This window comes from Poecile atricapillus, chromosome 16 (assembly GCF_030490865.1).
Source record: "Poecile atricapillus isolate bPoeAtr1 chromosome 16, bPoeAtr1.hap1, whole genome shotgun sequence".
Classification (NCBI taxonomy): domain Eukaryota; kingdom Metazoa; phylum Chordata; class Aves; order Passeriformes; family Paridae; genus Poecile; species Poecile atricapillus.
In genome coordinates, this window is record NC_081264.1 from 4269691 (window position 1) to 4297280 (window position 27590).

Consider the following 27590-nt stretch of genomic DNA (forward strand, 5'->3'; position numbering starts at 1 on the left):
TTCTGAGCAGGGCTTGGTGTCTCTGGCACTGGGCAGCCCCTTCCCTGTGGCACGGGACCTGTTTGGGGTGGGGCAGCTCTGAGCATCCCTCCTGCCAGCCCCTGTCTCCCCTCCAGAGCTTTTCCAGGCATTTCAGAGGGTTTCAGGAACAGGGTGACACCACAGAGGAGGAACTCTTACAATAAATACCTGCAAACTCTCACTCTCCTGGAGGATTTGAGCCAAGGATCCACTTTCACCTTGGCCACAGGGTCTGTAAAGGGAACGAAGGCTGGGGAAGCCCAGCCTGACACCAGAGCAGGCAGCACACAGCACATCCAGAATGCCCCAGGTGTAGTGCTAAGAAATGTTTATTTAAAAAAGCAAAGACATCGTAGGTGACACCAGTCACAGCAAAGGATCATTCATCACATGTGTCCTTGGACAATAAATTATGACGTGGAGCATCAGGGTGCCCTTTGGAAGAGGTTGCCATGGAGGGATGTGCTGGGAGGATACAGGCACAGATGTTTCCCAGCCCCTGATCTTCATATTTTCAAGCAAGAAAGTGCCCTTTGAGGCCACTCCAGCATCCTGCACCCTCCAGCTTTAATTCATGGATGGGTGTGGGAGAGAAAAGCCTGGGAGCACCTGGATACAGCACCGGGAAAGTCTCTGAATGCACAGGAACAGACAAAACCCAAGATATAAATATCACTTTTTGCTCACAGAGGTATAAGTAGACTAAATGCTAAATTCCAACATACTTCAGATGTTTCAGCTCATTATTTGCAATGTATGTTAACAAGTACAAAGCAGGGTTTGAAAAGTTTTTTTAAAAGCTACATTAAAATCAGGTTTTTTTAGTTAATTAGCAAAGACTATTATGAAAGGTACAGTGACAATATTTGGTCTCTGAATTTTTTAAAAAGCATGAGTTTCACAGTATCAAAAGTGCTTATTAAGGAAATGTAGTGTAAAAACTGTGATAAGATGGTTGTGGTTCTGATGATGAATAATTTAGTGGTTGTAAAACAGGTTACTGCAGCATTATACAAATTGAACAGTGCTCAGTTCACATAATTTCTTTTCATAACAATAAATATAAATAAATTTACAAATAGTAATACTGCCTAGCACAAGAATAGACAGAAGCACAATACACAAGACTATAAACAAATCTATTTTTTTAAAAAATCCTAAAAATTGGCATAATTCCTAAAATCCTCTAGCCAGTGATCAGTTTAATAGTTCAGTAGTACCACTTCCTTCAGGGGCGAGGACTTTTACAAATCTAGATATAACAGTGATCTGCTAGGGAGGTGGGTTTTCCTTTTTTAGTGGTTTTGCTCCTTTTTTCCTACCTCCTAACAATAAATTAACAACAGTTACGTCAGAAAAGTGTTAGTGGTGCAAATGTCTCCAGGAACTGGGAGAGGTCTTTGTCCAATTTGGCAAATTAAGTAAAAATTACACACCAGGGGCACAATCAACCAGCTTGGGGCTGGCCAGCCCCTTGTCTTGTGGTGGCTTCTGTGACACAGCAGCTGCACCGTGGTGTGGAATAAATTTAATTCCCTTAACTGGGTGATTTTTAGCTCAGTTACATTCCAGTGAAAGTTCCTGCTTCCTTCCAGCTCCTTCTGGAGAGCTCCCCAGTCCCACAACACAAATGTCCATGCCCTTGCCATGGGAGAAAGTGGTTCTACCAAGTCCCAGCTTGATTTATTTTGGCCTCACACGCTGGAAGCAGCCAACACATCCCAAAGCAGGACGAGCTCTTGGAGCTTCCAGGTCGGATTTTAACCGTGGGGAACAACCGTCCCTCGGGGTCCGTGGAGCAGGGCCAAGCTCAGAGCAGAGGGATGGGTTTGTTGCCTTGGGGGTTCATGTACTGAGCAGCTGCCACATTGTCCAGGGTGGTGTAGGTGGTGTAAAGGCCAGTGACCTGCAGGTCGGAGAAGGAGCGGTCGCTGCCGCTGGACACGGGCGTGAGGCCGGGCGTGCCCAGCTCGCAGTCGGAGAGATGCAGGGGGGAGTTGCTGAAGGCACCCAGGGTGTCCAGGCTGAAGCTGTCGTCTTTCATCTCTTCCCAAATGTTCCCTGGAAAAAGATGGAATCCTGCTCACAGCAGCACACCCCCAGCCCTCAGGGCCAGGACTAAAGGGCTTCATTCAAGGGTGGGACCACAGTGGTGCAAGGGGCAGCAAGTCTGATCCCCCAAACCCTGGGATTCCAGACCTTTCTGGGCAGCAACTCTGATCCCCCAAACCCTGGGATTCCAGACCTTTCTGGGCAGCAACTCTGATCCCCCAAACCCTGGGATTCCAGACCTTTCCAGACAGCTCCTCTCTGTATGTGCTCTACCCAGGACCATGTCAGGCATCACCACAAACCAGGGAAGTTCTACTTGCACAGAAGGAGAACCCCAAAGCACGAGCAGAGCTCTGTTTCCCTGGGGGCAGAGATGTGGTGTCCCAGATCCAGCTGGTTGGACACCCCTGCTTCCACCCTCTGCAGTGCCTGCACTGGAGCCAGGAAGGAGCTTTGCTGTCCCAGCTGGCACAGGGACAAAATCCACAGAGGGTGACCCAGGAAGTCACCCTGCAGATGCCAACACCCAGCACCAGTTCTTAGAGCCCCATCCCAGAGCATCCCACTGAAGACCCTGGCTGGATGTTCAGCAATGAACAGCCACAAAGCCCAGTTCTGCCCTCCCCCAGTGCCTCCCCCCGTACCTTGCAGTGCGAAATCCATAATGCTTGGATCCAGAGCGTCCACCTCCGTGCTCATGTCCACCGCCACGTTCGGGAAGTCCGGGGCGCGTCCCATGGGATGGTGGGGCAGGGGGCTGTGGCTCATGTCAGGCAGGGTGTGCAGAGGAGGCGTTTGTGCAGGGGCTGGCGAGTTGGGGGCGAGGCGAGCCTGGGTCTGGAGCTGGTGGTGCAGGGGCAGGGACTGCAGGGACAGCGTCATGATGGGCTGGGGCTGGAGCTGGGACACGGAGATCCGGCCCAGGGGGGGCCCCTCGGGCTCTGCCTGCTTGTTGGGCCGCCTGCAGCTCTCAGGTCTGTCAGTGATCAGCTTGTCCAGCTCCTCTGCCCGTTCCAAGGAGGAAAAGAGATGCTTTAACCCATTTGTTCAAGCAGGGACTGCCCAAAGCACAGCCACATTTATGCCATGAGCTGAGTGGCACCGTGTGAGACCCAGCACTGGCTGTGACCATGCAGGGAGCAAAGAAATGCCACCTAATTCCTTCCCCAAATCCACTTCCATGGTTATCCCTGGCTGATCATGAAACTGCAGAGCAGCCCAGCTACCCCTGATGGCAGCTCACCCCCAGCTGCAGAACTCTGTGCTCAAAAAAACACTCAGAACTCTGCTTATCTCCCAAATAATTGCAGAAACCCTCCTGTTTCAGTGGCCCTTTTGCTTTTAAACAAATTATATGTAATTTATCACTGCCTGCATGTTACTGATTTTGTAGCAAAAAAAAAAAAAACTCCAGCTGATTTTGTCAATACTGAGCTCCTGAAAGATTAGAAAACATGTTTTTTTATAAATAAGAAATTTTATAAAGGGGGTGGGAAATGATAAATAAATATTATATAAATATAAATAAATATATCACATACATAATATTTATAATGATAGTACAAATAATATTAAATCCTATTTTACACGTAAGACAATGTCTTAGGAAAGGGAGAGTTTTGCAGAAGAACAGGCAAGAAACAGCACTAAAATGCTTCTCTGTGAAAATATGACTTGATATTAAAATGTTCCCACAAACAACAACCCCGGAGGCAGCGGAGCCGTGCAGGGAACACCAAGGAGGTGCAGGATGGGGATGTGGGACACCAGCCCTACCTGGGTTAGCCATGCTCCTGTGAATAGCAGCCAAATCCTTCCTCTTCCACTTCTGCATCTCCTCCTCCATCTTGTCGATCTTGGCGGGGTTGAGGGCCCACAGGCAGCCCTTGCGGGAGGTCCCGCTCAGTTTGTTCTCCACCTTCTCAAAGCACTTGTTCAGGGACAGGTTGTGGCGCACGGAATTCTTCCACCCGTCAGGGGCTGTCTGCAAGGGGCAGGAAGGGGTTAATGGAAGCAGCCACGGAGGGGAAAAGGGGCTGGGATGTGGCGATTCCAAGCTCGGGAATGCTCCTACCTTGAAGTAAGGGAAGTGCTCCTTCATGAAGCTGTAGATCTCGCTCACGGGCAGGCTCCCGGTCTTGCTGTTCTTCAGCGCCATGGCGATCAAACAGCTGCGGGCGGGGAAACCCGGGAATGGCTTGGCTGGGAAAGGATCTTAAAGCCCATCCAGTTCCACCCCCTGCCACCTTCCACTATCCCAGGTTTCTCCAAGCCACGTCCTACCTGGCCTTGGACACTTGCACAGCTTCTCAGGGCAACCTCGCCACCCTCACAGGGAGGAATTCCCACCCAATATCCCATCCAACCCTGCTCTCAAGAAGTGGGAACTCACTCCTCCTGTCCTGTTACTCCATCCTTTCTTCTGGTCTAGCAACCTTGGACTCACCTCTTCAGACACAAAGAGCTGGGATCCTGGGATTTCTGTTCCCAAGGGCTCAGAAGCCACAGAATCTCAGGATAAGTTGATTTAGAAGGGACCCACAAAGATCACTGAGTTCAACTCCTGACCCTGCACAGCACCATCCCCAAGAGTCACACCACATTCCCAAAAGGATTGTCCAAACCCTTCTTCTTGGGCTCTGCCAGGCCTGGTGACCACTTCCCTGTGATCCTCAGATCCTCAGACTTTACTCCTCTGTGCTGTTACTCCCCCACTATGCTGCTCCCCAGGAATTCACCTGTTCACTCCTGCTACCCCTCAGAGGCAGCTTCCACAGAACTCCTGCATGGATGAGGGGATTTTTGTTCCCTTCTAAAGGACTCAGCCACCCCTGCAGTGTCACAGCCATGCCAGGACAGGCTGTAGGCAACGTGCTTCCTGCTCCCCACTCACCTGTAGGAATAGATGGGCTTGGGATAATGCTTTGGATGCAGCTCCTGGGCAGACTGGGGAGCCAGGCGTGGCTGGGAATAGTGTGGCTGTGCCCCATAGGATGTGTTGTAGATTGCTGCTGGGTTACACTGTGTGCAGAGGGAAAAAGAAAAGGAAATGTTGGATGCAAAATGTCTGTGGGTGTGTGGCTTTAGGGATATTTTGGGTTGTATTTTTTTTTAAAGACGTCTTGATTTGATCTTGGCTGGTACTTCAAGACAGACAACAAGCACATACCAGTACCTGCTGGGGGTTCTGGGCCAGGGCAAACACCTGCTGGGAGTGAGGAGGAGGAGGAGGAGGAGGAGGAGGAGGGAAGAGCTGTTGCTGTGTTTGCAAACCAGGGGACAGTTGCCCACCCACGGCGTAGGGGCTCATCTGCCGAGAGAAACACAACAGTCAAGGAATTCCCAACACCTTGTCCCAGGAGCTGGGGCAGTAACGAGCCATCAAGGGCTGCTCTTACATTGGCTCCGTGTGTTGAAATGGAATTGAGGCCCAGGATTCCCTGTGGGAGACTGGCCTGGACGTGGATCATTGCTCCGGGTGTCGAGTGCATCGTGCTCCCCACAGCACCTGGCGTGGAGAGAGGAAGGCAAGGAATGCTCCCGTGGAAGCACAGCTCAGGGAAGGGGTTAATAAATGCAGCTGTGAACACAGGGAAGCTCTGGAGTGGAGAATCCAACCTCTCTGGCTTTCCATCCCCAGAGCATTTCACAGCTTGCCCAGATGACATCAGCTGCTCCCAAAACTCGTTAGGCAGGGAATGAGAGGCGGCAGCTGCTTAACAGCCCACGGTGGGGACACAGACACGGAGTCTTACAAAAGAGAAAGAACACATTCAGCATTAGCTGGATTTGTGCTCTCAGGCAGGCAGGGTGACACGCTGAGCTCTCCCTGTGGAATGCCACAGGGAATGGTGTGTGTTTACCTAAAGGATGTTCACAAAAGAGAGAAAGGAGTTCAACCAACACACGCTGCAAGGCTGCAGGAAGCAAAGAGGTGCGAGGTAAATGAGGTGCCCTTGGTTTTATCCGTGTTGAAACAAAGCAGAAAGATTAATTATCTAATTTCCTAATTTCAGAGCCGTTGGAAACCTCTGAAACCTCGGGACTTAAAACACCTCAGCTCAACAAGGCACCAGCAGCTGCAAAAATGAGCAGAAACTCCCATGGGATCTGAGTGTTGCCAGTGCTGGAGCTCTCTCCCTCTTGGAATGAGGGGAAGGCACTGGCAGAGCCCTCATGAGAAGCCAACAGGCTCCAGCTCTTTGGACAGGAAGGAAAATGTAAAAGAATAAGCAAAGGGAGCCTGATGGGGGAGTGGTGGGGGCAGGTTGTTCAAGGAGCAGTTATTCCCTATTCCCATTTCCCATTTCCCATCCCAGCAGTACCTGTCTGCTGGAGCATGGCGTTCTGGGCCCCCAGGCTGAAATCCATCCTCCCACTGGCCATCTGTTGGAGCCGAGGCACATCCACGGATGTCAGCCAGGACAGGGACTGCAAATCCCCCGGGAGCTCATCCTCGCTCAGCTGGGATGGGTCTGAAGCCAGGAGCCTGCCAAGCAGCAGGGAAGGTTAACAGGGAGCAGGGATGGGGCTGCATTATCCCTGGAAAGAGATGGCTGGGATGCCAAAGCTCCTGCAGGTCAGTGGGAAAAAGCACCAGGCTGGAATTCTCTATCCAAATCCAGATGTGCCCTGTGGTTTCACAGCTGGTTACCGACACCCTTTACCTGGTCTTGTGTTCCTTTGTCCAGTTTGAAACATTTTGGTTAAGAAAACCTCATTTGGAGCATTTATAGGAGAAGAAACCCAGCAGAGAAATCACCTGGAAACGAACCCAAGTGATTCCTTATTTTCACATCTGTCAGAAATTTGCATTTGTTTGGCTTTGATGGGGGACAAACCGGGACTTTGAACCTGATGATTCTGTATTAACCCTGCAATCCAGAGCCTTGGAAGGAGCTCTGTGCCCAGCTCCTGGAACACCTGGAAAAGCTTTTCCCAGCCTCTGGATCCTGTCAGAGGTGACAGATCAGCAGCTGCATGAAAAGAACTTCACAGACTGAACTGCTCATCTATTCCATTCAGATACATGAAGTTATTGATACTTAAAAAAACATTTTTTAGGCAGGTTTTTGACAGAGTAAAGCATCAGAGTGAAAGGTTTGGGACTGGAGGAGCTGTATCTGCCAGGCACCAGCAACAACAGCAGGCACAGCTGTGACAGGCTGCTTTTGGTTTAAAGCTCTGCTTTTGACACCTTTTATATGCTCCAGATCACCTGTTTTGCTTTGCTTCTGATACAGCATGTGGTACAAAATGGGAATATTGGAATATATTTACAGTACTCAAAAATTCCTGTGTGGTCCAAGCTCCCCGTTAAAGTCAGTAAAAGAACTCTTGCAAATGAAAGGCCAAATGAATCAATTTATGTGAAACACTGTTCACAGGAGTCACTGGTACCTCGAGGAGTAAAGCAGTAATTAGGACATGTCAGGAAGTTGTCATTCAACACCCAGGGTAAACCTAAAGGGACTCAGATCCAGGAAAACATCTTTATCTCTCAGAAGAGCATAACTTAGTTGGATGCAGTTGATTTTGCTTTCAAACCCTTTTGCTTTCAAGAGCTCTCTGAGATGTGTTAAAGTGGTGTTTGCTGCCAAGTGATGCTGCAGAAACCCTAAATAAATCTGTTCTCTTGCTGATGCATCTTTTATGTTTTACACGACTCTAAATCAGCTTAAAAGAATAAGGCAGAACTCCAGCGCCTGCCTGCCCTGGAGCTTTCAGCTCCTCTATTCAGGAATTCCAGAAACACCTATCAAAGCTCCCTGAACCACTGTCGGGGAGATCTTTAAGGCAAAACGCCATTTGTTTGCAAAAAGATTTTGTAAAGAAGAAAAGGAGGAAAAAAAAATAATCAACACAGGACCAAGAGCCAAAAGCTCAAACCCTGGCAAAAAAAACCAAAAAAAACAAAAAAACACCAACCCAAAAAACCAAACCCCTCTTCAAATCTCCCTCGCAGCTTACCCCGTGTTCTCTCTCCTACTGTAGTTACAGGGCAATAATTAGCATTGCCATGGTTACGCCGTTATTTCGCGAAGCCTGGGGACTTCAACCCATTAAAAAAAAAGAAAAAAAAAAAAAAAGAAAAAAAAAAAAAAAGAAAAGAAAAGCAAAGCCCATCAGGTGACGGCTCTCCCGGCTCGGAGATTGGCTGGATTGGAAGAAAACAGGGGCACGGGATGATTTGAAAAGCGGGCAGGCTCGGGGGTCGTTTGCAACAGTTGGTTGCGTTGGGGGGGAGCCGCCGGCGCTTTGTGCGCCCAACGCCCGCGGCACGTGGCCCCCATTGTCTTTGGGGACCCCGCTTAATTGTCCTGCCCGCTGCTTTTGACAAACCTCCCATTAATCTGCCCGAGTGACAGGCGACACACAACACACGTCCCCCTCGCCATCTGGCACCCCGCGCCCTGCCAGCGCCGCCGGCCCGGGCGGGGTCAGCGCCCACCGCGCTCCGCACACTCCCGGCTCTGCCCTTCCCTTCCTTTCCCTTCCTTTCCCTTCCCTTCCCGGGCCGCATTCCCGGCCAACGGCGGCTCCTTCCTCGCCCTCACCCGGGATGCACCCAGCCCCCGACAGCCCCGCAGGCCGTGGGAAGGTGGAACTGCTCAGCATCCGCTCTAGGGACACAGGCAGGGGCGAGGAAAGGGACTGGGATCAACTGAAAAATTGCTGTCGCTGTCATGAGGTTCTGTATTAAACAGATAGGAAGGTGCAATCATATTTAATAACTAGGCAAGCTTGCAAGACGGCTCTTCCTCCAAGCCAAAGGCCTTCCCTTCCCTTCCCTTCCCTTCCCTTCCCTTCCCTTCCCTTCCCTTCCCTTCCCTTCCCTTCCCTTCCCTTCCCTTCCCTTCCCTTCCCTTCCCTTCCCTTCCCTTCCCTTCCCTTCCCTTCCCTTCCCTTCCCTTCCCTTCCCTTCCCTTCCCTTCCCTTCCCTTCCCTTCCCTTCCCTTCCCTTCCCTTCCCTTCCCTTCCCTTCCCTTCCCTTCCCTTCCCTTCCCTTCCCTTCCCTTCCCTTCCCTTCCCTTCCCTTCCCTTCCCTTCCCTTCCCTTCCCTTCCCTTCCCTTCCCTTCCCTTCCCTTCCCTTCCCTTCCCTTCCCTTCCCTTCCCTTCCCTTCCCTTCCCTTCCCTTCCCTTCCCTTCCCTTCCCTTCCCTTCCCTTCCCTTCCCTTCCCTCACTTATTTTAAAACCACCTCAGCCTGTTCAGAACAATTTTTTTTAAGATGGATTTGTTAGTTATCAGCTTAGCATTCTGTTAAAAATGGGGGAGGAAGCAAATTCAATCAGCATGACATCCCTGCCTGTGGCAGAGGGTTGAAACAAGATATTTAAGGTCCCTTCCAACCCAAACCATTCTGGGATTCTGCAGTTCCATGATTTGATGATTCTGTGATTCCATGATTCGATAATTCTATGTTTCCATGATTTCAAGTTTAAGGATTATCCTTCAGGAGGTCTTCAAAAGCAATGTTGAGATCTCTCACCTCTTAAAGAAGGTGAAATTTTAAAGAATTCCCATTGCTGCCTGCCTGAGGAGTTTTAAAAGCTCGGGGATATCCTGTAGCATAAACCCAGCACATCTCCCAGGCCACAGGCTCAATGTGTGCCCTGCTTTCAGTGAGGAAATTCTAATTTAACTGCAAAAAAGAGACAGAACCAAGCACAGGAATGACCAACATGGTCATCTCCTGGGGGGTTCAATCTTCCTGACCTGAAAATTACCTGTGCCAAGAGAGCTGCAGGTCTGTAAGTACCTGCTGGAATACCAGGTGGGATTGGATTCTGTTCCCCACCACCACCCTGCTCATGTCACATTGGAGGATAAACTCCAGGAGGACAAACTCCAGGAGGACAAACTCCAGGAGGACAAACTCCAAGAGGATAAACTTCAGGAGGACAAACTCCAGGAGGATAAACTCCAGGAGGATGAACTCCAGGAGGATAAACTCCAGGAGGACAAACTCCAGGAGTCAGAGCTCCTGCCTTTGGCTGGGTGTTCACAGCCCCTGGCACAATGGGGCACTGCGGTAAAAGCAGCCTTTCAGCGCATGTAAATGAGAGAAATAGCGATAGGCTGTAATTAATGCACTGCTGAGCCTCCCCTGCTCATTCCCAGGGCTCCTGGAACAGCCACGGAGGCGCTGAGCCCCGGGAAGGGGAGGAGGATGCAGTCCCACCGAACTGTTGCAAACGTGGTGTTACTTCTCAAGGTGTGGTGAAATGATGCAACTCCACTTTTATCCCCTCTGCTTTCAACTCTCTGCAGGAAAACACCTTCTGCCTTTCCCTCCTAGAAAGGATGAGAATCCAGAGGAGGTGAGGATTTAAACCCCAGTTCTCCTGTGGATCCCAGGATGCTGATCCACAGATCCTCACTGGGTGTGATACAGAAATGCTCCATGGCACTGTTAGTCTTTACAATCTGCTCTGGAGTTATCTGCCCAAAATATTCATCTCCTCGGGGTAATGTTGGATCAGGAGCACCTTGGAATGAGATCCTTTTCCAGATCTGATGCTGGGCTCACCTGGCAAAGCTCACCAGAGCCTGCCAGCAGCACAGAATCCTCACTCACAGCTACCTAAAGGTATTTTACCTTTTTCTCCCCACCATCAAGAGCATCCTGCTGGAACAAGATGGAATTGGAGTCATTCCCATCCTGACCTTGCAGGAATTTAACAGCAGAGCTGGATCTGAGTCTGTCCTCACCACTGGGACTTTGCCACCATCCCTCAGGCTGAGCTGATGGAAGGAGCTGGATCTAAGGTGGTTCCTCACCTCAGGAGCCATTTCCAGGGGAGCTCTCCATGAATTATCCACCCCCACATTGCATGGATGGTGAACCCATGCCTGGAGACTCTAAGGACCATCTCAACAACTCCATGTGCAACAAAGCCAGGCCCAAACCCTGCAGCTGCATTTGGGATGTTCCACAGTTTTAAGTCTCACTCAACTGACAGTTTTTTCCCCATTTCCAGCACTGCCACCTGAATTTTTAGCCCAGGCTCAGGTGACACAACTGCTCAACGGGCAGGAGCAATTGCAAATTGCAAAAATTGCAAAAAGCAATTTCTTAATTAGCTGTTTGCAATGGTTTATCCAGTGAGAGACAATAGGACAGGGAGAGTCTGAAGAAAACCTCTTCTAGGAGTGTTTTCCTTTGTCTGGGGTTACACAAAATGCTCAGGACAAGCACAGAGAGTTCTGATATGCAAGGAAAATATTTTCACTGTGACTCTCCAGCTGTGTCCATGGTGAGAAGTGCCCTCTGTTTTTCTGAAGGATTCAGCTTCCCCATCTCCTTTAGTTCCTCATTCCAGCTGCTCTGCTCCTTCCCTTTATGCCCTTCCCATTTTCCTGCCTCCCAGGTGCTTTTCCCCCCACTATTTTCTGGTTTCCATACTCACAACCAACTCCCCCTTTCAACTCCTTCCTGCCCCAGCTCCTCTCCTGCTCTGCCCAGCAGCTCCCAGAGATTTTGGTCAGTGATTCCTCCCTCAAGGCACAACACACACCCAGCCCCGAACCATCATCCCACCCCTCTCCCCGTCTTCAAGATCTCTGAGTTATTTCTGCCCTTGCTGGAGATCAGAACAGAAATTAAGCAGCTTTCCAGGGACAGAGGGAGTCCCTCCTTATCTATAACTCAACAGGCATTGCATTATCAGAACCAAAACCGGTGAGGAAAAAGCAAATAACATCATTAACCTGGCAGGTGGTGATGGTCTCCTTTCCTTGCACCGTGCTGGACTCTCCAAAAATCCCCTGCAAAGGTACTTGGCACTAAGAACAGGCTACAGCTGCACTCCTGGAGCCTTTTATCCATCCCAGCTCCACATTTCACAACCCCCATTACACCAGTTCACTGTGGGATCAGTAGAAACTGGATTACACTGAAATGTGTAATGCTCAAAGCTGAGAGGAAACGAGAGGTGATGATGGCAGCACTGCACCCCCAGCCACTCATTCCTTGCTCTGCTCTAACCATCCCTAGGCTGGGATTTGCCAAATGCAGCTGGAATCTGACTCTGGAACCCGTTTGGTAAAACATCCCAAACCAAACAACGCAAAAATCAGACCTTTGACCGATGTCAGAGCAAGCAAAATGTGTTGGAAGTACAGGAATGTTTTCTATTAAAAACAGACTGGGAAGTCTGACTGGGAAGCTACTTTTTCCTTGGAAATTGCTGTTCATTAGCACTGGAGCCCTGTGTAGGTGGCAGTGCAGTGTAAAGGGAATATCAGCTCTACAGCCTGGCCCTGGGCAGGGCTGTCAGAGCCCCCTGGCTCGCTGCTCCGTTTCCTGCACTTGTCAGTGGGAGCAATGAGCCTCTGAGATCCCCCAGGAGTGCTGGAAAAGTCCCAATTCCCTTGCTCTTCCCCTGTTTTGGCCAAGCACCGTTTCTGAGGTAAGGGATGAGCCCGTTCTGGTCTCACAGGACCCCGAGGTGCTGCCCCAAACCAGCCCCACCGTCACCGCGGGGCTTGGGGAGAAACAAAAGGCCACAAATTTTTATTCCCCCAGATCAGCACATTTCAGGAGTGCCGAGGAAACAGTTGTGCTAATCCACTTAAATCAATCCAGTTTGACTGATTCCTTGGAGGTTTCTCACTTTTTTTCTTTTTTTTTTTTTTTTTAAAAGAATGAAGCAGCTCCCGTGCTGGAATTCCTGCGGCACTCGGAGTCATTATCTCACTCCCTGTCAGACACGCACGGGAACGCCACGGGAATGGACACTGGCATTTTCTCCAGGAACAATTAGGGTGTTGTTAGTGATGCATTCGTGACCTTTTGTGTGCACACTCCCATCCATCCATCCATCCATCCATCCATCCATCCATCCATCCATCCCAGGGGACAGAGGTGTCACTTCCTCTCCAGAAACCCCAGATAGGAGAGCACAACTTAAAGCTAAAATGTGCTCAAATTAGAGATTTGTCATCTTTTTCCCCCACTGGAATGCTGTCACGTCTGGAATTTATGGAGTACAGCAGTCCTGTGCTTCTTAATCTGATTTTACACTAAACTGTGGCAACATAAAGTAATTATGGCAAAAAAATGATCAGACTAATGAGCTAATGAATATAGACAACTTTTTAAGAATCAAGGAGATGATTAAAATGGGGTAAAGGACAGTATAAACCACTAATATATTGAATTATTAATGATTAACACCTTTTGATCGAAAATGGGTCTGTTTAAAGCTTAATTCCTGTTTAACATATAGAAAATGCATCACAAGGCCTTCAAAATGCTCCACGTGGCTTCTGTCTACTGGAAATACATAATAACATAAAAAAATAGAAATGTGGTCCTTACACCAAATATTGTTGGATCAGATCTTAACATCAAAACAACAGATCCCATATTTCAATTCAAAATATTGCTTGAAGCAGCCAGGAGCTGAAGAACCTGGATTCCCAAGAATCAGCCCATAAATTCCATGGGAAAAGGCTGGAGCTGGCTCCTATAACTCTGAGCTCTGTCCTAAAACAACCACGAGCCACCACTGCATAAAAAAACTTTTGGTCTGCCTGTGATGTGATTTAAAATCAAAATGCTGGCACTAAAACATGTTAAATTATTCATTACTATTAACAAGGATGAAGTGCTAAGGGTTAAAAAATCCCGGCGTGTTACAATTCTCCACTTTCATTCTCTTAAATGTGATATGGAATCATTGGAAATATTTGTCAACCCTACAAGGATGAATATATTGAATATGGTGGTGTTTTCTGTAGGAAACTAAGAGAGGCAGCTGCTAAAATAAAGGATTACTTTGTATTGCAGGCAGACAGTGACAGAGCCATAAAAACAGGCAGTGGAGGAGATCTGATGGCCCTTGATCATCCCTGTGCTGTTTTATATCCCACAGCTGCACTGGTGGGAGAGATATTTCCCTAAAATCGTTTTACTGGGGTGCAAAAAGTCCTGGCATTTCACACAGCAGCCAAAAAGCAGCTCAAGCCTCATCACCACGGCGAATTTACCGCAGATGCTTTGCACAGTTCAAAGATCTGCCAAAATCAGATTTTTCCCACACTCCTTTTACCAAAAAAAAATTTAAAAATAATCAAAAATCTTAAGTTTTTTTTTAAGATTGTAAGCACAATCTGCCTGCAAACTGATGGGTGTCCGGGGGTTTGATCCCCTCCCTTCCCAGCCTTTCCTCCTCGCAGCAGAGCCAGGGCTGCTCCAAGTCCAACTGTCCCATTGAAAGATTCCAAATGAGACAGAAGAGTATTCTCAGCACAGCCCCCAGCCTCCCACTCGCTAATTGGAGGCCATTCCCCATTTTATGGAGCCTTGATGCTCCCCCATGGAGAACTCGGGACTGTGGGTTCCAGTCTTGGACTGTGGTGACAGCAGGAGAGTAAACAGAGCTGATAGAATTTGACAGGTCTATTCTTTTCTTAAAATCATTCAGTCTAAAAGATTTTCTTTTACATAATCCAAAGTGTTTTCTCATGAAGTAGGACAAATACTGCTCTGCATTTATGGTGCAGTTCAGATTTTATGCATTTTTATCAGAATTTGCCACTATTAAACGAGGTCAAATAATTCGTTTTAAAGCCGCGGTAAAGAAATCGCAAGTGGGTGAAAAACTTTAGAGAACTGAGTTCAAAATGTTTCACAGAGGACCCAAAGCTGGTTTTTAAAAAGAGGAAAATAAGAAAGTTATGATTTTGATTTTTTTTTTACTGCAGTAAGAGAAAGCCTATCTTTCGCCCCCAAAAAGCCATTTTTTTTTCCTGCAGCTCTCAGTTAAAGAATAGTTCTCCCCCTAAAAAGGGGGCTTTGTTAAGGTGGTGAGTTCTGCAGGACACTGAAGATCCAGCCTCAAATCCACATCGCCACAAGTCCCTCTCACCCACACCCTTCCTTAAATCCCAAATAATTTCTTCACCGATATTTAGGCAGCCGAGAAAAATGCCCAGAGCAAACAGAGCCTCGGTAAACAGCAAAAACAGAGCCACAAACCTTTTCCCCAGGGGCTGCAGGGACTGTAACAAATCCCTTGTTGAGCTGCAAGAGGCTGCACTGCAGCTTTTGCATTTTGAATAGTGAGAGGCCGGGGGAAGAATACCTGCAGCAGCCCCAGGAAAGGTTGCACACCCCTCAGGCTGGGAGGAAGGAGTCTCTCAATGCTCGTTTTTTTATATATAAAAAAGAAAAATTAATTTTCTTCTGGTTTGCATTAATGTTTTGTCGCGAGGACTGGGACGTGTTGTGTGTGTTCTGTATTTCTCGGAGCTTTGCATCATGTGACAGAATGTAACCTAACATAACCCAGGGCTCTGGAACTCATGCAGAACCCCCCTGTAACCTCCAACAATGCCTTGAAATGATAAATGGAAGCACGGTGGTGCAGGTAAATTAAATTATGAAAGGCTCTTGGCAAAGCCAGGCTTGTTCCCACCCATATTAAAAGCCTTTTGACGTCTCAGTGCTTTGGAGGGCTACACAAGTGCTTGTTTTAATTAAAAACTCCTCCAAGTGCCTCTTGCACTTGTTTAGTCTCTCCATGACTTCTCCATAACAATGCAAAACTTGATCTGCAAAGGAACTTTTAAATTATTATATTTTAACGAGAATATCTTTCTGTGGCAACGCTCACACAGGGCAGAGTTTAAGAGAGGGGTCAGCCCAAGGTTTTGGAGGTGTATTTATCAAATACAGGTTAGTATCAAAATCAGAGAATCATAGAATGATTATGGATGTAAAAGACCTCCAAGATTATCAAGTTCAGCCTTTATCCAAATGCCACCATTGTGAATATTTAAACAGGAATATTTCTAAATAAGGAATGCATTGTAACAGGTCACCAGCTTTAGAAATCTATTTAGAGTGGAGAAATAATTCAGATATCATAAAAAAAAAAAAAAAAAGAAAATAAAAAAGAAGAGGAAGAAGAAAAGTCGATTTCTGCATGCTGAAAGGATTTTTTAGGAAACAAGGAGGAAGCAACAGGAGTTGGCAGCTGTGCCAGTGCAGCGCACGTTTCTGAAACGGATAAAACCTCACCTGTACTCCTGCGAGGGGTGGTGGTTTTGCCCTGAATTCCTAATGATTCCTGACATTATGGACGGGATATCGCTCTCTATCATCTCCTGGGGAAGCAGCAGAAGGCAGCGGTCAGCAGCAGTAGCTATCCAGCACTTCAGCAGCGGCGGGAGCCACCGACCCCGCCCGAGCCCCGGCCCCGGGCCCCGGCACAGCCCGGCCCCGGCAGCCCCAGGTGCGCTGCGGGCACCGGGAAAGGCAGGAAAACACTTCCCGGGGGATGATCCCATCCCAGACGGGGATCCCTGAGGAAGGGACAGCCACGGGCTGAGGGTACCGGGAGCACCGAGCCAGCCGGAGCGCTCCCGCCTTGCGCTGCTCTTATCCCCCAAACAGCATCCGTCGCGTTTTGGGTGAAAAAGCTGCGGGAGCTGCAGCGGTCCCAGCGAGCCCGGGCTGCCCGGGGATGAGGGAACAGGGAGACCCCAGCCCTGGACGTCCAGAGGTGGAAAGGGAAGCCGGGAGAATCCCAGACCCGCTGCCCCATGGATGGAGGGAGCCTGCTGGTTCCCAGCCCCGCGGGTGGAAGGCGACTCCGGGAGAATCCCAAAAGCGCTGCCCCAGGGATGAAGGGAGCCAGGGAAAACCCCAGCCACGGACCCGCGGGGATGGAGCGGGCCCGGGAAGACCCCAGCCCCGCTGCCTCGGGGGTTCAGGGGGACACCGGATCCCCAAACCCGCTGAACCGGGGATGGAAGCGCCCCAGGATGGAGCGAGCCCTGCGATTCCCAGCCCCGTTGCCCCGGGGATGGAGGGATGCAGGGAGCCCGGGGATGGAGGGATGCAGGGAGCCCGGGGATGGAGGGATGCAGGGAGCCCGGGGTTCCCATCCCCGCTCCCCCGGGATGCAGGGAGTCCGGGGGTCCCCATCCCCGAGCCCAAAGCCCCCGCCCGGCGCTGCCGCCGCTCCGCGCACCAACCTGTCGTGCGGGGCCCCGGGGCCGCCCGGAGCTCGGCGGGCGCTCGGTGCGCGGGGCCGGCGGCGGGGCCGCGCTCCGGCCCCGGTTTAAATTTCCCTCTCCGGAGCTGTCCAGCCCCGAGCATGCGCGGCCCGGGCCGGGGTCAGCGCCGGGGCAGGGCCGGGCAGAGCCGCCCCCGCCCCCGGTGCCCCCGCCCCGCCGCACCGGCCCGGGCAGGGCGGGCAGCGCGTCCCAGCGGAGAGCAGCGAATAAAAAGGGGAGGGGGAGCGCCCAGATTAACCCAACTTTGTGCAACTTTCCGGAGGGAGGAGGGGGAGGGATCCGCCCGTTCAAACAGGCACCGGCGGGAGGAGAACGGAGCGGGGGAGCCGGTGCGCAACGCCCCGTGCCCGGTACCGGTGCTCAGTGCCCGGTACCCGATGCCCGGTACCGGTGCTCGGTGCCCGATGCTCAGTCCCCGGTGCCCCGCTCGGCGCTGCGGGAAGCGGAGCGGAGGCAGCGGCCGGAGCCGCCTGTCCCCTCTTGTCCCCTCCTGTCCCCTCCTGTCCCCTCCTGTCCCTGCCTGTCCCCTCCTGTCCCTGCCTGTCCCCTCCCGTCCCCGCCCGCCGCCGGTGCCGGGGTGGCCGCGGGAAAGGACGCGGGAGCGGGAACGGAGCCGGGACAGCCCCGGGCAGGCAGCGCCTGTTCTGAGCCTCAGCGCTGCGGGAGGTGAGGGATGAGGATGGGAGGGATGGGGACGGGAGGGATGGGGACGGGAGGATGCTGAGACCCTGGCACAGGCTGCCCAGAGCAGCTGTGGCTGCCCCTGGATCCCTGGAAGTGCCCAAGGCCAGGTTGGATGGGGTTTGGAGCAATCTGGTAGAAGAAAGTGAATCATTCACTCTGAGCACCGTAATTCGGCCTCGTCTTTCGCCAGAGGATTTTAAAGCGTGGTTGAGCCATCAGAGAGTGAAGTCTGATAATAATGACACAAATCTGGGACAGTGTTACCTCCAAAGACCAGAGAGACGTGGATCAAACATCCGAGCCAAGGCCAGACCAGCAGAGATCCAGCCCCAGAAAATATTGGCTTGGACTGTCCAGGTCTTTCCTTGCAACCAGATTTTATTTCCTATAAGCCCATTATCAAAACAGGGATCAATCAACCTTCTCTGTCATGAAAGTGGCCTTTGAGTAGAGGCAGTTTGAGGTCTGGGATGACACCGAGCCCTTTGGGCTCTCCACAGCAAAGCTGAGATGTGGAAATCCTCCCAATATTCTTGCACAACAAAAACCCACAAGATCCATGATAAATGTATTTCCCTGTGCTTGCCAGTTTGCCACAGAGTATGGAGGGGATGAAATGTGAAGACAGATCCACTTTTTTTCTGCTCTTAATGAGAATCTGTTCACTTTGATGAGCATCAAATCTCTCTCTGTTAATTGCTGTCAATAGAAGCGGAGATTAATCAATACTTCTATGAATCAATGCCTTTATCAGGCACCTCTGGAGAAATGAAATAAGAGGAAAAGTCACAGTACTGGAGAGCCTCAGGCATGGAGTTTGCACAGTCGCAAGCGTTCCCTTAATTACAGGCTGCATTAATTAACGTTGGGCTGTAACTTATTAAAAGGTCATCTCAGAGTCGTCACATCCTTACCTTGCAACTTACAAAAACACTTTAAAAAATGCGCTCCCGTGGCTGAATATTTGCAGGAGGGGTGAGGATAAAACAAAACGTTCCTTCCAGATCTCCTTGGAGCCTGCTCAAGACATTGTGCTGAGCTTTTCCCCTGGCTGCTTTCCTTCCAGGAACACATTCCAGGCTGGTTTTCCCTCTCAGGCGATTTGCAAACCTTGGAAGGGCAGGATTGCACCAGGTGAGGAGCAAAGGGTGGCTCCTGCGCCGTTTGCTCACTGGGGGAGCTTAACCTGCAACGGGGAGGGATAAAGGGCTTGGCTCTCCAAACAGGAGCAAGTTCCAACAAGGAAAATTCCAGTTAATTGGTGCAAGGAGCGTTTTCACAATGGGGGAAGTCTGACACTGCAGTGGGAGGTTTGGAGTCCCTGTCCTTGGAGGTGCTGGAGTTGGACAGGACAGAGCTCTGAGGAGCTCATGGAGTCACACAATGGTTTGGGTTGGGAGGGACCTTAAAGCTCATCTTGTTCCAGCCCCTTCCATAGCGCAGGGAGCTGCTGCTGTTCCGTGTCCCACCAGGCCAGCTCCAAGCTGCAGTTCCAGAACTGCAGCCTGATGGTTGGACTTTAAAAAAAAAAAATGGTTTTTAACTTGTTTTTGGTGTTTTCTCACCCGTTCCTGGCTAGAGAAATGATGCTGTCCATGGGAATGGCATGGAAAGGAGTATTGGGGTGTATTTTCTCCTGGTATCCAGCTCTGATTATTTCTGTGATTTAAAATACAGGAACACAAGAGATGAACAATTTCTCCATTTGTATTTGTAGTTATCTTTATTTCACTTAAGAAGCAGTTCAAATTCACCTGCCACAACTGAAGTTATTTTTACAGTATTCCATTTATTCCTGTTATTTTTACAGGTATTTCCATTGATCCAATTTCTGTCTGATTTATTTGGTGGCATGAAAAATATGTATGGCTTTTAAATTAACATTGTTCAGCAATTAACTTCTTTCTTTCTTTGGACCAACAACTTTGTAGTGAACAAATAATGCAACACAACAATAGAGGTAAAATAGGGATTTGTTTTTCAAAGGCATTCACTTTCTTGGGTGTGAATTTCTCCTAAAATATCTTCCATTTCTATAGATTTTCTTTTAAACGGTAGGAATTTCTTTTGAATGACAAACTGAATTCATTTTACTACCAGCTGAGGTCATCATAAAACAAGTTTGGTTTATTTTCCACACTCTCCACTGCTTCAGGAGAAAAGCAGGGGGGAAAAAAAAGCAAGAGAGAGTTGAGAAACCTTCAAAAGCAGAGATTGATGAGAACTCTGTGGAGATTTTGGTGACCTCTGTGTCAGGCTGGAAAATCAAAATATTTCTCCCACCTCAGGCAGTTTGGGACCTGTGGTTTTTGTGGTGAACCCAGAATGGCTGAAAAGCAGCTTCATGTTTATTCATCATCGTTTTTTGTGAAAGGACATCGGTGTGTCCTGACCCTGGATCTTCCTTCTCCTCACTTGGCTTTTTTTTTCTGATTATGGTTTTCATCCCTCTCTTCCTGAGCATCTAAAACATCTGGGGAAAATACTGATGTGAATTCAGCTCTGAAAGCATTTAGTGCTTCTCAGAGAGGAATAATTTCCTTGCACACTTCGAACCAGCTTTGTTTTATGGGAAAAACTGGATTTTTGAGCTTTTTTGATTCTTTATTTATTCAGTTTAATTTATCCCTCCAGTCCCCTCTCTGCAGAAGTGAAATATTCACATTTTAAACTTCATCACTCAGATTCTCAGTCCCTGATGGAGATGGGAATTTGGTTACAGTTCATCCCTTTTCCAGTCCCCAGCTTTGGGGTTGTATCCTCACCCCCAGAAATAAAAAAGCAGCTCTTCCCATTACCCACAGGCTCTTTTCCCAGGATTTGTGCATTCATATGGGAATGAAAATGTGCAAATGGATTCTGTCCAAGCCACTGGAAACACAGGAAACTCTACAAGCTCCCTCCTTTTATCCCCTTGCAAAAGCACTGACCGTTTGTTTTATTTCGGGATACTGTATCCTAACAAATTATCCTTAAAAATCATTTGGTGTGAAATTGCAGATTAATCCCACCGGGATGGGGGTTTAGCCCTCGTCTGGCCACTCGGGAGCACACAGATGGTGGCTGGGAGTGTGACAAAAGGCACAATCCCTGATTACATGCATGGATGTAACGGACAGAAAGCTTTTCCTCATGGCCAAGGTGAGGAAAACACCGGAGGTCCTAGAGCCTGGCTCCTGCTGGGAGAGCTGTCCTGGAAAATCTGCCCTGGAAAAGTTCTGCACTATCTCCCAAACAAAGAGAAACCTGCTCTGACTCCCTTTAAAATCCGATTTTTACACCCCAAGGCCGGTAGTACTTTCCTTATTCCTTTTTTCCGTGTTGTTTTGTTTTATTGCATCTTTAGGTGGCAAACACCAACAAACGGGGATTCCTTTCAGAGTCTGGCAGCTTCCCAAAATTAATTCTGTTTATCCCACAGGGAAAATGTTGTCTTGCTCGTGAAATGCTGGAAGTCTGGCCTGGAAGAAATTAATCTTTATCCTCGTGAAATGGCGTTGGTGCCCTGCACAGCCCTGAAATTCCAACTGCCAGCTGAGCTACTCTCTGATTTTAATGTGAAATTGTTCTTATTTAGGAACAGAATCCACTCTGCTGCTTGTTCCTGGTGGGAATTCAGGTGTGTGAGTACAATGACCCATCCCTGGAAGAAGATTTAAGTCTCATCCAACCCAAACCATTTTGGATTCCATGATTTTCCTGGAAAAATGGGCCTGGGGCTTCTAAATGCCCCTGCAACAGAAATCCTGCAGAGCCAGGATTGTTTGTGCTTTAAGAGCTGGCAGAACCCCAAACCCAACCCACAAAGACACACAAAACCTGACAATATATTTATTTTTTAGCCAGTTAAACTTAAGCTTAGCACAATTTTCACCTCTGTGAGTGAACTACAAGAATATTTTGCCCTGATTTATGTCCAGTCTGGGGAAAAATGAGTTTAAAGGTGCTATAATTGTGCAGTGGTTATTATATACAATAATATGAAGCAATGAAATTAGAACAAATCCATGTATTATGTCAGCATAGAATTAATACTTTTATTTTGAATTTAGGGCATGAAATAAATACTTCTGAATTATTTTTTTTCCCAAAAACAGAGGGATATCAATATATTGTTGGCTGACAGATGTAATTCCTAATTTAGTTTGTCATTGGAAGAGACAACTTCAGCCCCAGAGCACACAAAATTGTCACTTCTGATTTCTCTATTGCTCTTTTGTAGCCTGTGGTTTATTTACAGCCGTGGAATTGTGCAGAGAATCCTGTGTAGGTCTCACCTATTCCTTCATCACAGTAATGAGCTTTTCCTTAATTAATATCCCTCCTTGTTTCAGCAAATCCCCATGGATTGTGTCATGCAGATAATGGCAATCAGTGCTTTTTCTGTCTCTGTGCATGAAAAGTTTTTTCTCTTTGTAGGTGAAAAGGAAAGAAGCAAAAAAAAAAAAAGGATATTTTGGAGCTCTTTGCTTCCATCTTTGGGCAAACACACAACTTTTTGTTGTAGGAGCAATGAATGTTGAGTGACTACGGAAATATTTTGGGGAATTCATCCCTGAGGGCTCAGCTGGAGGCACAGCTCATGGAAAAACCCAACAACAACTTTCAGAGAGCCCATTCTGCTCCCCAGAGAGGGAATTCCATGGGCACGGGGACAGGGATGGGCTGAGAATCCCACTCTGGCCGTGTTTAAATTGATATTTCTTACACAAAAGCACAGAGAATGCCAAAGTCTGGTTTGGAAATGTTGCAGAACTCAAAACTCCCGATGACATCAGGGTTGTCAACTGTGGCTGGAGATGCTCAAGGAGAACATTCTTCAAGGTTAGTGGAGAAGAGTGTTGATAACAAACACACTGTCTTTTCTTTTTATTTCTGCAATATTTTCACAGGCACATTACATCACAAATAAAAAATAGCACCCACAGGATGTCAGAGTAACATCCAAATGTGTACAGCCCAAATTCAGCCTGATAAATCCTTTCAGAAGGTTTGATTTCCATTTTCCTCCTGATTTCTGTAAATCTTTGGTGAATATTGGAATTTCCTGCTAGGCATTCCAGGGTGGTGGGTGTTTTCAGGGATTCCTGGATCTGAGGATTTCTGTAACTGTTCCTGGGTGGAAGCATCCATCAGAACCCAGCAGTGGCCATTCCTTTGGAGCCAGTGAGCAAAGAGAAGCCTGTGAGTATTTTTCTGAGGTTTTTAAGAGTGAGAAGTTAAGATCTCTTCTCTTTATAAGGCTGCCACCAAATTAACATAACCCAGAAATCGTCAGCTCCATTATGAGCAGCTTTTCCTGCTCCCTCAGCAGCTCTGCCCTCACCAACCCCACGATTTAGGGAATATTGTTTCCTGCTTCCATGACACACAAGTCTAATTAAACCATTTCTGCACCTTCCCTGGCCATAACTCTTCATTCCAGTAATTAGAAGACACCCCAGTACAGAACACACTGCTTCATCAGCTTTTAGGCTACGAGACTTAAAACTAACATTTTCAAAAGCATTTCATGGTTTGAAAGAATGGTCAATTAACCTTCAGTTTCCTGGGGGGAACCCTGCAAAGAACTGTCAACAGTTCAGTTTAGAGAGATTTGTCCAGTGACCTACAAGGCCACGAAGTTCACGAATGCATGGAATGGTGTCATCATGGATTTGTTCCCTGGCTTACTGTCACAAGAGAAAAACTGATTTTTCTGCTACAGTAACAAGTGACCAAGGGGCGACAGGGACGACCCCGGTGCTTCCTTGGGCTCCTGGGCAAAACCAGGGCCACTCAGCAGGAAAAAAAACCCCTGGTATCTTCAGGATGAATTATGTGTCTCTTTCTCTTCCTCCCATAAGGTTCTTTTTTAATCAGGGGCTGGGGGATTCCTCGGCTGCCTGCTGGGTTTCTTTGTATTTGGAATTCTCTGCAAACGGCAGCGTAAGGTGAACGTCTGACGATGATTGTGCTGGTGACATTCTTCAGATTTAAGTGATAGCAACATCTCGGTCTTTATAGCAAATGAAGGGCTTTCTGTGGAGCGCTGGGGATTGATCTGGGGATGCACCTGCTGGAGGAACCTGTTCTGAGCCTGTTGGAGAGGTCTCACCATGAATTGATTTTATTGTGAGATTCCGAAGGAAACCAGAGTCTGCTCCTGGCCATTGGAGGTAAAACAATGTCTGGCTTCATGAGGGAAGAAGAATTAGCCATAAATAAAATGATCTTCTATGTAGGATTTGATACAAAATTTGACTCTTTGGCTTTGCTTTTACTTCAGTGCTCTGTAAACACAGGGGTTTACTCCCATTTCAGAAGCTGCACGGAAAAATTGATTTTGTTTTCTTCTACTCATCATCAAAACATTTTCCTTGGCCAACCTTACACATCCCTACATTAAATCTGATTTTCCTGGCTTTTCTCATTTTGCCACACCCAAGGTCAGGGTCATTGCTCCATGACTGGAACTGTCTCCATTACAGTTTAAAACACTTCAGTTGATTCTGTGTAGTGCTCCAAACTTAAGATTTTAAGATATGAAGTAATCAGGAGGATTTTCTTAAGGAAAAATCCTTGTATTTAGAGAATCTTGGAATGGTTTGGGTTGGAAGGGATCTTAAATCTCATCCAGTTCCACCCCCTGCCATGAGCAGGGACACCTTCCACTAGCCCAGGTTGCTCCAAGCCTCGTCCAGCCTGGCCTTGGGCATTCCCAGGGGTGGGGAATTGTACTCACACTCCTGAATTCCCACCAGGAGCACGCAGCCATGGGTTCTAGGAGCAGTTTTTGTGCCGAGTTCAAATATCAGAGTTCTCCAGATCCCAAGTGCTGCATAACAGGAGCTGGACATCCTTCAGAGGAAATGGAGACTTCTTTACAGGGATTTTTTAAAACTAGAGCACACCTAAGGCTGGTAATTGAAACTTAGTCCCTGTTTTTCTGAGTTTTACACGGAGCTGTGCCTCAGGCTCCAAAGCTCTTCCTGCCTGTGGTGATTCCCATTCATCCAGGCAAGCCAGGAATTCCCTCAGACCTGGGGTGAGGATCTGTCAGAGCCTTCAGACCCGATAAAACCCTGCAGGAAGGGAATAACATTGGTGCTGTGTATTGCCAGTGACCCTTTGCTGCATTTTAGCAGCGACACATTTGTCACTCTGTGTCCCCTCATGAGGCTCTTGGTGAGCGAGAAGGGAAGGACGAGGAGAAACAACGGCCCCAATTAGAAATTTGCCCATTGTTTTTTCAGAACAGCTGGGGGAGAAGCCCAGACCCTGACCCATTCCTCCCCTCCTCAGAAGCCCCAGAGCAGAGATTTAAATTCAAAGCATGACTTTGCAGGCTGGGCTGCACGGGGGGGAGGGGAGCAGCGATGATGAGGAGCCGCAGTACACGAGCAGCGCGTTGGGCATGGAGAGAGATATCATTAGATTAAAAAAGTGTCTTCCCACACAAACAAAAGGAGAGGCTGGCTGGGAGCGTCTTTTGCCCAACACGAGCTCCAGAGGCACTGCTGGGACAGGCAAGGTCCTGTTCCTGCAGTGCCCGGAGCGTGGACACGCACGGAATGAGCCACACGGGCCCGGGCCCTGCGCCTCCCTCCCCACTCAGGATCAATTACTCATCCAAAATGACAGCCACTGTCTGCTGACCAAGACTTGTCACCCATTTCTGCTTCCTCAGGGGTGAATGCTTTTGCTTCTGAGCTGGTCTGACTGCTCTGCTGCGCTTTTAGAAGGAAAAGTTGGCAAATTTTTATTGCCCGAAGGAGTCAATTCATCACACGGAACGTCTCGCTTGGTTTCTTGTCGCATTCTTACTTCAACACTTTGGTTTCTCTCTACATTCAAATCATCATTGCTGATGCTTATTTTTTAGAAATAAAAGCTCAGTAGTTTTGCTACAATTTTTTGCCTCAGGAGAATGTTGATCCTGCTAAACTCCTTGGAATATGAAGTCGGGCCCTTCTTTTTCGAGTTCCCCCTTTAGCCCTGCCAAACAAGTTTAACCTTTATTTGTTCTATATTTGGTTTCAGAATGGGCAGTTTAATGCTCAGACGAATTTCAATATACAGGGATGCAACAGGAAAAACAACAAAAATAAAAGAATCTGTTGGGGTTATTCATGTGCTTTTGGATTTGATTTACTTCCTACTTCCTTATTTAATAACCAGGTTCCTTAAGACTCCTTAAGCTTGACTGACCCGTGTTTTGTTGGCGGGTCTATTCCACTGACCCCTGCCAAGACCCCTGCCCCAGTTCGTCTATCAGACAAAAATGAATCTATTCCAGGAGCTATCACTTCCCATTATCTCTAATTGAGCCTGACAGTTGGAGACAGGCCTCATTATTTTTAATTGGGCCCTATAGTTCTAGAGTTAAATTAAACACAATTTAATGCAGATAGCTCATCTACATCGCTATGACAGAGTCAAATTGTATTTTAAGTTTAATGGAACAACAGGGTTTGTTTGCAGGCTTTGCTTTTGCAGAGTGTTGCTGCTTTGAGCTTTGTGTTGTGTAAAACCTGCCTGGGGTGTGAGGACACGTCTGTTAATTAGAACCTGACCTAGCCCTGCACCTGTTGGACCTTTTCTCTCCACTTTTATACCAAAAATCCAGACGTGGGCCCAGGGTGGTGCTGAACAACTCTTTAATCAGCCCAGACTGCCTGTGAGAGCTTCACATGGTTCAGGTAGTTTTAAACAGATTTGCAGGGGTGTCATGCAAACAGAGAAACTGCTGAAAGTTTTCCCCAAATTCCTCTGGGATATTTTATTCAGAATTTAAAGGGAAGATACCTCTCAATACCTCAGCTTGGGCATTTTTCCTGCTCCATTCAGAGCTTTCTTCTGCCACAAAGGACCATTTTTATCACTATCAGTGGGGCTTTTCTCTGAAGACACCTCTGGATAAAGAAGGGATTGAACCATCCTGTTGCTGTAAATATTATAAATGTTCGTGTCTTGGATTTTCTTAGGGAAGGAACATTCCAGTCTGTTCTAAGGAAGGAGTTGTCTCACCCTTCTGGTGGTTTTCAGCCACACAGGAGTTGGAAAATCAGTTTGGTAAACCATTCCCTGTGCTCTTTCTTTGAGTCAGCTGTGGGCTGCAAGACCAAGTCATTTGTTATTGAATCTTTAACTTTGCCTGAGTTCTCAAAGCAAGTTAATCCATCACAAAACTCTTTGGATTACTCATGGAACCAAGATTCCTAATTACAGAAGGCTTTGATTAAATATTGGATTTTCCTTTGCACAGCTGAGGTTAAACACACGTTTCAAAGGACATTTCCTTTGATATATTTGTATTTTCTGTACTTTCTTCCTTGCTTAAAAGTCAAATAAACAAACTACAGCACTTCTCCTATGAGCAGTAACACATCCAATGTGTCTTGAGGAATCCGAGACAAGAATCCTTCAGTTTGGAACAGCGGGATTTCTACTCTTCTTAATAGTTTGGGCAGTTTGCATTAGTAATTATATACTGTGTGTTTAATTAATAGACACTTAATCATGGAAATTCTGTGACATCAAGCCTGGAGGCTGGGATTATCCTGGAGAAAATGAGCAAGGATTTCCCAATGTTTGAACAGTCCCTGCTCCTTCCTAACTGCTTTCCTTGGCAGCAGCCACCCTTCCCAGCCCAAGGTCAGCCGTGCCTCACTTCTCCTGCCTCTGGCATCTCTTCTGGAGCAGGGAATTCCTGCAGCCTGGAGAAGCTTCTGGAGGAGTCCTTTGCTGCCTGTTCATGCTGGATCTCCAGCTTTTCTCCTGGCATTGCTTTTGCTGGACACAGGGATTGTCCTGGAGAA

General features: G+C 48.1%; 1 protein-coding gene across 1 annotated transcript; it reads right to left on the bottom strand.

The window, feature by feature from the left end:
- Window positions 1–127: 127 nt before the first annotated feature.
- On the bottom strand, window positions 128–6565 carry FOXN4 (forkhead box N4). The gene is made up of 7 exons (XM_058851159.1): window positions 6399–6565; window positions 5472–5581; window positions 5249–5383; window positions 4967–5094; window positions 3850–4244; window positions 2718–3077; window positions 128–2082 (listed from the first exon to the last, which is right to left on the bottom strand). The coding sequence occupies exons 1-7, from the start codon at window positions 6457–6459 to the stop codon at window positions 1832–1834; spliced, it is 1440 nt and encodes a 479-aa protein (XP_058707142.1). The 5' UTR covers window positions 6460–6565; the 3' UTR covers window positions 128–1831.
- Between the last annotated feature and the right edge of the window lie 21025 nt (window positions 6566–27590).

Bases quoted from the DNA above. Each gene is read 5' to 3' on its own strand.
- FOXN4 (XM_058851159.1), bottom strand. From the start codon at position 6,459: ATGGCCAGTGGGAGGATGGATTTCAGCCTGGGGGCCCAGAACGCCATG. The intron at 5,095-5,248 runs GTACTGGTATGT...CTCTGCACACAG, and splicing joins TGGCCCAGAACCCCCAGCAG to TGTAACCCAGCAGCAATCTA. The intron at 4,245-4,966 runs GTGAGTGGGGAG...CCCCGCCCGCAG, and splicing joins AAGCCCATCTATTCCTACAG to CTGTTTGATCGCCATGGCGC.